The sequence below is a fragment of the Colius striatus genome, chromosome 10 (genome assembly GCF_028858725.1).
Source record: "Colius striatus isolate bColStr4 chromosome 10, bColStr4.1.hap1, whole genome shotgun sequence".
Classification (NCBI taxonomy): Eukaryota; Metazoa; Chordata; class Aves; order Coliiformes; family Coliidae; genus Colius; species Colius striatus.
Genome location: NC_084768.1, coordinates 8,242,217 through 8,256,578, shown reverse-complemented (window position 1 = coordinate 8,256,578; position 14,362 = coordinate 8,242,217). Strand labels below are relative to the sequence as shown.

The 14,362-nt window shown below is 48.0% G+C and overlaps 1 protein-coding gene across 5 annotated transcripts in view; it reads right to left on the bottom strand.

The window, feature by feature from the left end:
• Positions 1-5,182: 5,182 nt before the first annotated feature.
• PATJ (PATJ crumbs cell polarity complex component) overlaps positions 5,183-14,362 on the bottom strand; it is a 157,516-nt gene continuing 148,336 nt past the window's right edge. For 4 of the 5 annotated variants that reach the window (XM_062003244.1, XM_062003242.1, XM_062003241.1 and 1 more), the window contains exons 43-45: positions 11,401-11,504; positions 9,591-9,714; positions 5,183-7,902 (exon numbers count right to left, since the gene is read on the bottom strand). In XM_062003244.1, coding sequence (XP_061859228.1) covers positions 7,756-7,902; positions 9,591-9,714; positions 11,401-11,504 — 375 coding nt within the window. In that variant the 3' untranslated portion in view covers positions 5,183-7,755. The remainder of the gene's footprint in view (positions 7,903-9,590; positions 9,715-11,400; positions 11,505-14,362) is intronic. The other variant, XM_062003246.1, reaches the window with a different exon arrangement.

Below are 14,362 nucleotides of genomic sequence, written 5' to 3'. Positions count from 1 at the left end.
GATCTTTCAAGGTCTGTTTCAGCCTTTGAGATTCTGTGATCTTTGCTCCTGGGTCCTAAGCAGCCAGAGCCAGCGTGAGCACCCACTGCCTTGCCACCTGGCTGCAAACAAAAAAGAGCCATAATACCATTTTGTGACAATTTTCAATGAGTTTCTTCCCAACAGCCTTGGAACTGTGCTGGGAAAGAAGAATTTCACTCTGACTCTTCCTGCTTCCCAGAGGGAGGTGAACTTTCTGGCTTCAACATAATAAATGTGGGAGACTTTCTGCTAAGGATCAGGGCAGCTTTTGGAAGCGCCTGCCTCCTCCTGCTTCAAATGCCTTGGGAAGAAGAGCTCCAGGGCACGTTATTTTGGGGGCTTGCAGCAGCTCTGCAGTGAGGAAACACAGATTTTGCTGCCTTTCCCCTGCCCCCCTCCACATCCCCCTTTCCTTTGTGTTCCCATCCCTGCAGCCCAGGCTGGTTAACTACATCCCCAGAATGTTTATTTTCATTCCTTTGCATCATATTTCCACTTTTCCCCTCAAACCGTCTCCCCAGGGAGAAGCAACTCCCGTGGGGTGACTCCCCAGAGCAGCTCCTCCACTCACACAGGCCCTGAGGGACTGTGGCAGGTCTGATGCTGCCTTTGGCATCTCCTGGTGCCCAACATCCCCCTGTGCAAGCACCAGATCGCACAAAACCAAGGGAACGTCCTCTGTGGGATCTCGGTGCTCAAGAGCCAACCTCAGTTTATTTATTTTGATATCATGGTGGAGACCAAACCAAATATAGGCTAGCAAAAATATCTCCCCAGTGTGAGTGCTGTACAATACAAATAGAGATAGTTAAGTCACAGCAAGGAAAGAAAGTAATCTAATGATCTTTACAGGCCCACCATCTAGGAGCTGATTTGTTAGGAAGGGAATGAAAGACAAGAAACTCAGCTGAACATGGAACATGATTTTTCCACTCTCCTTATGGTAATTTCTAGTGTGTTCCTCTCTCTTGCTGCAAGGAGGGGAGCAGGGACTCTGACAGGCCCCTCCAGAGCACCCCCATGGCCATAGAGAACCACATCACTCTGTGTAGCCCTCAGCATCTCTATGTACCAGGACTGAAAATAGGATGACTGCCAGTGATTGTGGGTTTTTTTTTTTCCCCCTCTAATTTACTGATAACCTTCAGAGAGACCTTTCTGCCACCCAGACATTGTCCCCCCGGCCCCATGCTGTTGGATGCCCTGGGGATGCCAGGATGGCCTGAGCATGATGCTGGTCACTGAGCGCTTCGGGGACAGAAGGGGGATGAGGATGGCAGTGCCCAAGGGGAGATGACAGAGAAACTACAGCCACCTCCCCCCAAGGGCCACCTGGGAGGCCTGGAAACATTTAAGGGTTGAACAGGGCTCTGAGCAACCTGATCCAGTTGATATCCCTACCCATTGCAGGGAGGAGGCTGGACATATGACCTTTGGAGATCCCTTCCACCCCAAACCATCCTATGCCTCCTGCCAGCTCCAGTTCTAGGCTTTGTTTTGAAGCAGAAGTACATCCAAGTGGTGTGTGAGGATGCAGGGGCTGCCAGGCCCTGTGGGGAGCAGAACCCCAGCCCCTGGGGCTGTCCCCTCCCCTGCTCTGCCCCCCACTCTCCTCAGGGCCCCAGACAGAGCCTCGTGCAGCGCTCACCCCAACCAGCTGCCTCTTGCATGTGCTTTGGTGTCAGTACCCACTCCAGATGTGACACAAAAGAAACAGCAGCCGACAGCTCCCGCCTCCTTGCTGAGAACCAGATGATCCCAAATCATTCCTCCCAGCCCCTTCAAGCTGCCAAGGTGTAGGAGAGCTGCCTGCCGGGGAGCACTTGGCTTGGAGGGCAAGACCTAGACATTTCAGGGGGGAAAAACATGGAGATGTGGCTGTGCTGTGCCCCCCTGAAGCAGGACAGCCCCCATGGCTGCCCCCACACAGTCCTGACATCAGCTGCAAGATATGTGAGGAATGAAAACGCTGGGGCCATGGTGAAATGCGCAGCCCCTGTGATCCCACAGCCCCGGACAAAAGACTGCCTTGTGCTCAGTGCCTGCAGAACCATCCTGGGTCTTGGGTGAGGGGCAGAGGGCCTCTGGCTGGGAAAAGCAATGGCAAAGGGGGCTCTGTCCCAGCTGTGGGGATGCAGATGGCTCCTCAGCATTGGCAGGAGACCATATAGTGCAGAAAAGGGGAGGGAGTAATTGCAGGAATTTGCTAACATTGTCCAGACTACTTTAAATGTTGCAGCCAGCTTTTGTTAAAGGTTAACTCATTTCTTGTACTGTAAATACCAGGTATCCTCAGTCTGTGGGGCACCAGGGGCCCTAGGGGCACTCAGACACTGGGAGAGCAGGGCAAGATACCTCCAGTGGTCTGTGAAACCAAGCTGTGGTCACGTTCAAAGCAGAGGGAGAAAGCAGACCACCTCAGCTCCCCTGTGCACAGAGCCCCATGCAACCGGTGAACACAATCTCCACGGTTAATTAAATCAACAGGCTGCTCCCAGGCCCACGGGGACGTGCCTTGGCTCAGCTCCTCTGATCCTCACACCCCATCCTGGCCCCATGGCTTGGCCTGGAGGGGCTGCTTGGCACTGCTTTTGCCAGGGCTGGAGGGCAGTTCTCAGCATGAGATGGACTACGATTTCATTTCCTAAAAACACCTCTGGATGTGGTCAACAGGTGTTTCATCCGTTCACAGCACCCACCTCTCTGGCACGGGGAAAAGCCAGCTGGGAGGCTTGGGAGTTTGTCTTTCCTGGACTGGGCTGAGAGGACACAGCACCCTGCGAGCAGCCCCTGAGGCAGCCCCTCTGCAGGGCCCAGCAAGCCTGGGCTGAAGGCACCACAACTACAATATTTTGTCAATTGCTCCATCTAGTGCCATTTCAGCAGAAGAAGTGGGAGCACAACTCCGGGAGCCGCTACAGCCAGGGCCTTCTGTCATCTGGCTACTTGCTGCACTCTCTCCATAAGTTCTCTACTTGGAGATGGAGTTTAACCTCGTGAGCTGCTGTGGCAGGAGCAGGGGAAAGCCTGTAGGGCCCAGCTCAGCCCAGGGGCTCTGCACACAGCTGCAGCACTCAGGCTGTCAGCCCTTACCACTGCCTTGGCCTGAGCTGCTCTCACCTGCTCCCACCCACAGTGACATTAACCCTGAGTTTGCACCTTAGGGTCACTGCTGTACACAAAGCATCCAGTGGCTTTTTTTTTCCTTGAATGAAAACAAGCCTATAAAAAAGCCTACCTGGCTGAGAGGGGAAAGGAGGGAAGGACAGTGCAATGCAATTTAACTGCAGCTCCTTTTCTGCTGTATACCAACAAACCAGAACCCGCAGCAAATGAGCTCCCAGAGTGCCAGAAGAAACCCATTTTCTACACTTACAACAGATGGTCTGTCATACCTGCACATCAAAGCATTGAAAACGAAGAAAACTAAAAAGCCAACAAAGGGCTTTATGAGATGAAAGAGGCCATCCTCAGAACAAACAAGTAAGCCTCCCCAAAAGTCCATTTTCCTCAGGAAAAATGAGACCTTGGAGGACCTGTTTTGGTTTGTCTCCTCTCGTGGCAGCTCGCTGCCCAGCTTGTGAAAGCCACTGCAGCATCCTGCCATTTCTGGAGTGAAAACTTGTTACCTGGCACGTGAGGGAAAGGAAAAGCATCCTGCCCAGAGCACCCCAGATGGGAAGCACAGCAGAATAACCCTACATCAGTGAGGTCTTAAGATGTGATTTTACACTTAACTGAGCAGTTACGGAGCTAAAATCTAAGAGCAGGGGCTGTGCTATCAAATATAAAGAGTTTTTATTTAAGCCACTACTGTTACTTGCCTGTTTGTTCAGGAACTGGGAACTCCAGACATGACAGCAGAGACCTCAGAACCCACCTGGACAAGGCTGAAGGCAAAGTCAAGGTGATCCTTGTTCGTTTTCCATTTGGGATGCAGTAGAACACAGATCCCTCTGATTTGCTGCCACCATCAAAGGTCCTGTGATCCCAGGACTGCGTGTTGGAGCACAAAATGTCCCTTGCTGCTAAGAGGAAAAACAAGGACCATGACAGAGTTTAACCAGAGTGTAAATACAGCTAAATGAGGCCTGTCAGGCTTTGGAGAAAGATGATAGTGGAATTATGTATCAATGCTCTGTACAACTGTAAAAACTGTTTTATACCTGTGCAGCAGTAAGTGATTCCAGTTCTTTCAGTTGAAGGGACATTCTTTCAGGTGAAGGCACCCTTCCCACTGGCACACGAGTCGAAGTGGTGGTGAGAGGCCACTCTGAAGGCTGTGAGATGCCTGTGGTATGGCTGCTCCTCCTGTGAGCACCCTTCCTGTTAATTTGGATTTCTCCTGGCACAATAACAGCCACCTGTGACTTCATCCCCCAGTTTGTTGCCCATGCACTACATCCTTGGTCTCTCCATCGAGACCATGTTGGTGTTCCCCTGACTAAAAACTACTTACCAGGGTACATCCACCTGAAAGGAGAGACAGGGAACTGCTGGAGAGAGGCCAGTGCAGGGTTACCAAGATGCTGAGGCACCTGGAACATCCCTGTGAGGAGGAAAGGCTGCGGGCCCTGGGGCTGTCCAGCCTGGAGAAGAGAAGGCTGAGAGGGGACCTTATCAATGCTGATAAATACCTAAAGGGTGGGTGTGGAGAATGATGGGGCCAGTCTTTGTTCTGTGGTGGCCAGTGCCAGGACAAGGGGTAACGGGCACAAGCTGGAACACAGGAAGCTCCACTGGCACAGGAGGAGAAACTCCTTTGGTGCTGAGGTGAGGGAGCCCTGGCCCAGGCTGCCCAGGGAGGGTGTGGAGGCTCCTTCCTGGGAGGTTTCCAAACCCATCTGGACACGTTCCTGTGCCCCCTGAACGAGGGGAACCTGCTGCAGCAGGGTCTTGAGCTGGAGTAGCTCCAGAGGTCACTTCCAGTCTCACCATTCTGGAATTCTGTAGCTTTCTGATGGAGGGCAGACGTGAAGGGGAAGGCTCCCTGTGACTGATCCTGCTCCCTGGACACAGGGCCTGGGGAGATACTCACCACATTGGGCTGTCACACAGCACTCCTGCAGCAATCCATCCCTGCTTGGGATGTCAAACTGAGGTCTCTAGTGCAATAACAGACTTTAACAGTGACTTGAATACAAAAACAAAGCACAACTGCTTACGTAACTGAGCTTTATTTAGAACCTTTGAAGTCATAAAATGTCTCATTTCACTGATATACATAAACATACAATCAGGAGGTTTAATTGCTTTTTCCTTTGCACAGAAAACCAGAACACCTCAACCCAGACAAGCATAATGCACATTCAATTATCTGGCTTGGTCCTGTACACATTGCACACGCTCCTCTGCGTGGTCACTGGTTTATCAGTTAGCTGCAATATAATTGTTGGCAGTAATATATATTCAACACACAAAGTGCAAATTACGAGAAGCAGAAAATGTTCTCTCTCATTCTGAGCAACGAGAACTGCAAAATATCTCAGCCCATAAATGCTATTCTTTATGTATATGAACAGTATGTGCATAATAGGCTAATAAAGAGCCATGTAAAACTTCATAGATTAAATGTGGCAACATCTTAAAGTAGGAATGCAACGGTTGCAAAACCATGGGCAGAGAGGGAAATCATTACATTTTGGTCATAAATTCCATACACTATTTCCGAGGGAACCTCTTCACATCTCCCCTGCATGCCTTCAACTCCTGCATATCTTGGCCACTTCTGCAACCAAAGGTACTGTGTTAAAAACGCTCCAGTTCATCACATCTGGACCTATTTCTGTGCATCTACAACCAAAGTTCCGCCAACGCTTCACTTGGCAAACCAAACTGTACAGTGGGAACCCACTGAGAGCGTGAAGTCTCCTCCAGGCACGTTAATGGAACGCTCATTGTCCCTGCAGACTAAAAGCACTTTGTGATTACCTAAAGAAAACTCTTCCATGAAATAAGGGAAATCCTTTCAAGCAGAGCCAGTCACAGTTTGCCTGCTTCAGTATAGTTTCAGTACCTGTTCTTTTACCTCAAATGGGGAAATACTCAACTCCAGCCAAAACAGCCCCAACACCAGCAGCTTTAACACAAACCTTGCACTGCTCAGCTGTTATGCTGGAGGTTTTGGATCCTCTCGCCACGTGATTCCAGGGATTTTTCACATAAAATGATATGCAATTCCCCTACCTCCCTTTCATTTCTCCCAGCTACAGCATCCTTACAAATCTTACCAAAGACACCAAATCAGGCTGGGCTGCTTCCTCTAAAACCCTACTGCACCTCTGGATAGGAAGATTAAACCACAACGACTTGAATTGCTATTAATCTGCCTGCCAAATTAATTTGTTAAATCATTAAACCTATGGTCATATAACCAAGTGCAGGAATGGCTGTGACACGTAACCAAGGTGCTTTGTGTTGGCTGAATGTTGCCGCACCTCAATCTCCACCATGCAGAGCGGGACAGGCCTTGGGAAGACTCCTGGAGGGTTTCAACACATACTCACCTGGCCTAGCTTCAACCAAAAGAATAGCTGGGGGCTTTGCCTGAGCCACTGAACTCACTGGAGGGGGCTGAGGCAGCCCCTTCTGCATGCTCTGCCCCAGGGAGGATGGGCGCAGCCTCCAGCCCCGGGGGGACGGCGTATTATTTGGTATTATCCAAAATCAGACTCCAGCAGCCCTGGAGGGGAAGCATCCTCTGTGATCCGTGAAAGCCTTTTCCTGCACTATCTGATCCTGGGAAGACTCTTGGAAGTGGAAAGCGGTTTGCTGGTTTGGATTAACTTCATCTAGCATTAAAGACAAGGTGCAGAGGGACTGCTCACCATCACTGCAAGAATTACGGGATCACGTTGCAGAGGCAAACTTTTTGTCTTCATTAAAGTTTCAGGATGAACAATTATGCTGCAACTTGGCACAGCAACTGCCTTTGTATGCAACGTGTCTATCAGCACGCTCCTCCTCTAAAAACATAATTAGAATAGAAGGAGACAGGTTGTTGCTGTTCATGCTGCCTAAATATCTGAGAAAGACCAAACATTTTAAAAGCCTAAAAAAAACCCCACCCCAAATATCCCTCTGCCCTAGTTTATTTTTCATGCTAAAGGCTGCAAATTGACACATCACAGTAATTGCCTCTGACTAACTTCCATGGACCTACCCAAAGAGATAAACATGGGAAGTTCACGTTTGACTATCAGACTTACTGTGCCGAGCACAAATAATTTCCCAGAGGAGAATTTGATATTTCATCATTTGGAACAGTGGTAATTTAATTACATTGCTAATGTTTTCTGGCGTACTTGAAAGGACAATTAGCGTAAGTAAATCATGAGTGAGATGACAAGTCACTCGGCGTTTATTCCTGCTCATCAGATGAGATCAGTAGACGATGTAAATCCTCTTTGGTGTGCGAACCCGATCCCAGGGTCGGCAGCTGTGAGCGGGGCTCAGGCTCGTGGGGATGAACCCGTGGATAAATAATGGGTATTGTTCTTTGAAGTTTCTTAATTAAACTTGTCCTGAGAAACCTCAAAAGCCACCAGAAGCAGGGGAGGGTGGTGAGGAAGGCTGATGAAGGCTAACTGAAGCTGGAGATGCACACTCCCCTCCCTGGCAGCGGGGTGAGCAGCGACTGGGTTGTGCCAGGGTTTGCCTTCCATCCCACCCAGCGCTCAGGCGCCGTTACGGCTCTGCTGATGCTCTGCAATGACGATGGTTGGTTGTCTCGGCTCACGATAACACCGTTAACGTCACAGTCCCCTTCTGGCGCTTCAGGACAGCCACAGCCTGCTCGTGGGTCACCCCTTCCAGAGCCTCCCCGTTCACTGCCAGCAGCTGGTCGCCGCGCTTCAGTCTCCCGTCGGCCGCCGCTGCCCCCTGCGAAGCGCAAAGCGGCTGGTGAGTGAGCGCCCAGCGGCACCGGCACCACGGCTCACAGTGCTGATGGGTGAGATGAGGAGGGATGTGGCACTGGAGATCCCACCCTGAGAGGAGGGCGTGGGAAGAGACTGAGTGGCTGAAATGTCCCTGAGTGCCTCAACCACCGCCCGCCGCTCATCCAAGCCTCTAAGGTCTGGGGCAGGGTAGGTGGGTGATACACCCCTGGGAAGAGGAGAATTGGCTCATACCTGAAAAAACTGCAGTGGAAAGACTGGTTCTGGCTTTTAGGAGTACGGAGAGGCTTGTTAAAGCAGATTTTAAAGGTACTCCACATTCAGTGCTGAGAAACAAGCTACAGCGTGGGGAGGGAGAGGGAGGCAGAGCTGCCTAAGCCCCGGATGGGGCTGGGCTACATGGAAGGGCCTGAGAAGCTCCCACAGACCTTTAGAAATGGCTGTTCTCTTCCTGAGATAAAGAGCCTCAGTGCAGCTCTTCTCTCTAAATCCTGAGACCTGCCCTGCCCAGAGGTTGGCTCACGGTGCCTGCGCCTGTTCCATAGCCCCACCAGTGCCTGTAAGTGTATTCTTCGGGGTCTCTCAGCTGTGCTCACATCTAGAAATTTAATCTAAGCATCAGTTTAAAGACACAATATCTTTGTAAAAAGACCAGGTATTTGTGGTTTGAGCCCCAGAATCCCAGCATCAGGACTTTCTGCCCTGCCTTCAGATGAACTCTTCTTAATTATCTCATCTACTCCAGCTCTAGTGCTGACACGAGTGAGAGCAAGTAGGCACAGGACAAGTAACTGTGCGTGATGGACTTCAAAGTTATTTTATGGAAAGTATCCCTAATTCCCACTGTTTTCCTTTCCTCCTCTCCACTTCCAGAACTCTCTTCACCCAGTCATGCCTGATGCATCTTGCTGGCCCACGCCACGCACCTTTGTAGCAATGGGATGGGTGAGAAAAGGGGCACTTCTCCCTCCAGCCCAGTGGCCATTCTAGGGGCTGGACTGAGCTGTACTATGGCCCTTCCTCACCCTCGGTGCCCATAGCTGCTGTTGTGCCTGGCTGGGACCCCCAAGTCCTCCCCTGAGGCTCAAGGTTGGGATCAGAGATGGGCTGAGACAGCCGTGCTGTGATCGGCTCCAGCACATGGAGAGGTGTGAGGGAGAAGCTGGAAGCAAGGGAGAAGAACTAAAGCCAGGACTGGTGTGTGAGCCAATCCATTATCAAGCCAAGAGGCACAGTGTTTTCATCTTTCTCTCCTTGAGGTGACTACCTGAGTACAGGAGCTAATTGCTGGTTTTGCAGCAAAGATACAGCACCTCTGCAACCACCTCCTCTCCTGTGCAGTGGGAAAAGCGATGCCTCTGTACCTCACCAGAAGGCACTTCGAGATTTACAGGTATACAACTGCCTTATAAATATTTGAACATATAAACCAAGTTTCCCGAGTACACAGAGCAATTTTGCTGAGATAAAGTATCTTGTTTCAGCCATCAGTGATGTGAAATATAAACCGAGGAGCCGGCTGTGAGTTCTGGGTCTGCTCACATCAATGTACTTAGACAGTACATTTTGCTTTCTACTACGTAATATATTATCCAAGCCAAATCTTAGGTTTATTTTTAAAGATAATACAGAAAAAGGGAGGTTAAAACAAAACAAAAAAAAGAAAGATACCTTGGCAAATATAGTCTTGACATAAATGGGCAGGTCTCCATGGGGACTTCCATACCCCCCTACAATACTAAATCCCAGTCCATCAGAGCCTTTCTCCAAAGTAATAATCTTAGGCTGAGGTGCTCTGGAAACACAATAAATATCACTTAGAATAGCAATGTCTGACTCTGGGGACTTTATGCAGAAGGAACACTTAGAGAGAAATTTCTCTATTAAGAAGTTTTCCACCCAGTCTCAAAGCATGTCTCTGGCCCTCGCACCAAAACACCCTCCTGACAGCCCGCGGTGCGAGCGCTGCTCCCTGGCCTTCAGACCCTCACTTTGAAAGGACTTGTCTGTAACAAGAGCTCAACAAGAGCCCTTATCTCTGATGCAGAAGTGAGTCTGCCCTCATCTGCAGTCACTGCACTTAAGGGAAGGAGAGTTTGCTCTCTTAGTAGCCAAGCTCACATCTTTACTGTGCCTAAGTGGCAACTGCAACCATTTCCTTCCAGCATAATTTTATGACTTCAGAGGAATGAGTCCAATAGACAGGGTACAGCCAGAAACACGTGTGTTTGGAGTCTCAGCTCTCCTGCAGGCTCTTTGGGCTGGTTTCTAACAACCTATATGGAACCTAAACCCCTGTGCCTTATAACCCCTGAGAGCCCCTCAGGCCGCACATCGCTTAGAGCCTGAACTGCTCTTCAGGGGCTCTTTCTGTCCAGCTCGAGCAAAGGAAGACTTTTGGTGGAATTTAGATCACTCATATATACACTCACCTCAAATTTGAAAAAGTAATTTCTATATATTCAGGAAGAAAAAGTGGGGATGAATGTTGTTTGGCATCTTCCACTTCTACAAAGGTGCAGCCTGTGATGACCAGCATCAGGCCATTTCTTTAGGACAGAACCAATGCATACACCTACCTAATTCTGCTTCTCATTTTCACATTCAAATTCCCTTACTATTTGGTATAAAAAGAGAATACAAATCCTTTTGTGAAGTAAGCAATTCTCCTCTGAGAGCAGCAATAAAAACAAGTATCTCACATTGTAAGACGAGAGAATGCAGCGTAAATAGCTTAACTTTTATACTCCAAAACCCCTGAGGTAGGGCAGCAACTTTGCATCTCAGCTTCTTAAAACAAATATAACGACTCAAAGAATGAAAACAAAGACCATAATGAAGATAATGAACCCAAATGAAGATGGAATGGATTTCAAAATGGTAACTGGCATGCTCTCAGCTGCCTTAAAAAGCAGACAATGGAGAATGATGTATGGCCAGGTCTAACTTCCATCACCACAAAAGTGCTGTAAGCAGAAACATTTTAAACAGTTTGGGTTGTTATTTTTTTGTCTTCAGATTTTAAAGCTAAAAAGATTCAAAAGACAAAGTTCTGGGACAAAGTTCTGAAGCATTTCTCTCTGATATCAGGCTTCTAACACCTCTTGCCTTAGTCTGCCAATGATAAGTTATTGCAAATGGCTACGGCAGTAGCTCCTTTCAGGCAAGGAAGTCAACAGACAGGGACAGAACTATCTTGTCAGCTTAATATATGAGAAAAGGAGAGATAAGGTTTTTGAAAAATGTCCAGAACCAGTGCTTGTTAACACATTTTGTGCTTGTTTACTCAAGTAATTTCTGTCACCAGGTGAAGATGGACACGAGTCCATAATCAGCTTGGACAGGTCACAGTTTTCCTTTTAAAGGTGATGGAAAATGAAAGAGAAAAGCAACAAGAGAGACATCTTTCACCAGCCTAGGCTTTTCCCTTGCATGGCACACAGAAATCCCCCTCAGTTATGAAGACTGAGTACAGACTTACTCGGGATCTTCAGAAGGATGCTCAGAAGAAGAGTTGAGGTTGCATCCTGCAGACATGCTCTCCAGCTGGGTAGCAATAGCACTGATGTTGGTGTCAGCCACGACCTAAACAGAAGAATGCAATGAAATCATAGAATCATAGAATGGTAGGGGTTGGAAGGGACCTTTAGAGAGCATCTAGTCCAACTCCCCTGCAGAAGCAGGTTCACCTAGATCAGGTCACATAGGAACATGTCCAGGTGGGTCTTGAAGACCTCCAAGGAAGGAGACTCCACAACCGCCCTGGGCAGCCTGTGCCAGGGCTCCCTCACCTCACCTTGAAAGAGTTTTTTCTTATGTTTAAATGGAACTTTTGTGTTCCAGCTTCATCCCATCACCACTTGTCCTGTTGCTAGATACAATAGAAAAAAGGGATGTCCCAGCCTCCTGACACCCACCCTTTAGATATTTATAAATGTTAATAAGATCTCCCCTCAGTCTCCTCTTCTCCAGACTAAACAGCCCCAGTTCCCGCAGCCTTTCCTTGTACGAAAGATGTTCAGTCCCCTGATCATCTTGGTGGCCCTGTGCTGGACTCTCTCCAGCAGTTCCCTGTCCCTCTTGAGCTGAGGAGCCCAGAACTGGACACAGGACTCCAGATGAGGCCTCACCAGGGCAGAGTAGAGGGGGAGCAGAACCTCCCTTGACCTGCTGGCCACACTCTTCTTGATGCATCCCAGGATGCCATTGGCCTTCTTGGCCACGAGGGCACGTTGCTGGCTCATGGTTAGTTGATTGTCAACCAGCCCAATCATGTAGAAAATAGTTGATATATTAGCAAAATAATTTGTTGAGGGTTTTTTTATTCCAAGCAAATTTCAAACACAAGTCCTACTCTCTCGAATCTCCCACCAAATCAGCCCTTTCAACTAACAGAGTTAACAGTAGCCACGCAAACTTTGCTCTGCAGCTTTTGCTTGCTGAGCAGAGAGGAGCAGATAATGCAGAGAAAGAGGTAACTTTGTCAAGGAAATAGATACATCTGAGTCAACACAAGGTGAAAGGAAAGGTCTCTCACAAAGAGCACCTTAGCTTTAACCAAATACAGAGATTCAAGGGACTCCTGGGCACAGGCCCTGAAATCCCTCAGACGGGTTTGTTTGCTGAGCAGGGAAGAAACGAATCTTTGGTTTCAACTTTTCTGCAATTTCCAGCACAAATCCAACAAAGTGGACTCGTTAACTTCCCAGTTCTGGCTCCTGCATTGTTCTGAAACCGTCATGAATTACCACCACACAGTAACCAACAGACTTAATGACATTTAGATAGCGTGTGGGGCAGATTCCTCAGGCTGTTTAAAGCGATCGCATCCATGTTGTGCACGTGAGGTAGAGCAGTGTCGAGAAAACAGCTCCTTGCACACTGAAGTTTATTAAACACAAAGTGTCGATGCCCACTCCAGTCTTTCATTTTAACCTTTCACTGCAGGCTGATTTTGGGGTTTTTTTTGCTTTCTTTTTTCTGGAAGAAAATCTGAGGAAATCATTTTGAAGTATTTTGGATTGGAAATATTTGCAGTAGAAAAGCCATCAACTTGCTAACACTTGCATGCCATGGCTATCCCCTGACTCTATCTCCTCCTGATGAGAGATCCTCTGCTTGACGTTTGCTCGGCTCAGAGACAGTGAGAAACACTCACTAAGTATACCATCAATATACCCTATAACTATCTGTGCTCTTGTGTTACCAAAGTTAAGAGCTACTTTTCCCACTTCTTGCTGTGAACGTGGCTTAAGGGAAAGGTACCTTTTGGAAAGAAAAGAATCCATTCTATAAATCCTCTCCCTGTTTTAAATGAATGCTCACAGTTCTTCCACAACAATACTTCCTTCTTCCTAATCACTTGGAGCCAAGAGGGCTCCTTCTTCTAGGAAGGAAGATTAGGTCTCATGCAAATTTTGCATCCCAGGACTCAGCTTCTCAGATGCCCTAAATGAAGTGGGTCCAGCAGACAAGATAGCCGCCCCTGGCTCAGGCAGCAAAGACACCGTTAAGTTTCCCTCCCTGTTGCAGCAGGGGAAAAGGTGCCAGCCAGTATTTGTTGTGTTCTGTTGTCAAATAAAACAAGGGCAAAATAAATCTATATTCAAAAATCTTCAGTTGGCAGTAAGAATGTATCAGAGTTCAACAACCTTGTAAAAAAGCTTCCCCTTATCTCATTACTACACCTGCAGAAAAGAAATTAAATTAAACCAAAGCATCAAAACAGCCGAAAAGGATGATTGTTCCCCCGAGACCCTAATCTCCCATTTGCAAACAGCATTTGCAAACTCCTTTCCCATCCTTCCCAGGACATCCTGATAATAAGCCTTTCCACACCACTGAATGCAATTATCTGACCTTTCAAAGCAGTTTGCCATGAAGTGGCCTAACCTGATAATAAATGGAATTACTTAATGGCACATCAGTCACGATTATCACAGTGATAGGATCACTCCAGTTAGATTGTTTTAATAACAACAACAAACAAAGCAACCTGGGGATTGAGAAGTACCTGTAACTGCATCACCGTGCTCAAGGCAGACCTTGGACACCACTCCCTGACAGTATTAAAATACAACATCCCAGTTTCACAGAGCGGGTTTTTAAAGAGAGGAAAATCGACTCTCTTCTTTCAGAATTGACCCACATCATCTGCAAAAAGCATGAAGCCTATCTAAAGGGACAAACCCAGAGACATTTCTAGAAGAAGTTCTTTATTTGTGTGAGTGACCAGCTGCCAGTGTGCCTCAACAGGAATATTTTTAAATGCATGATGAGGTGGAATACGCCGTGTTACAGCTTTCACCGTGAGCGGTTCTGGGCTCTGCAGCAAGCTTTCATTTTCCCATTCAGGGAATACTGTTGACATGAAAAGTGAAACTACTCAACATTAGTAACACTATGATAACTATAATTTAACAGAAAATCCTTCAGCTGGTGTA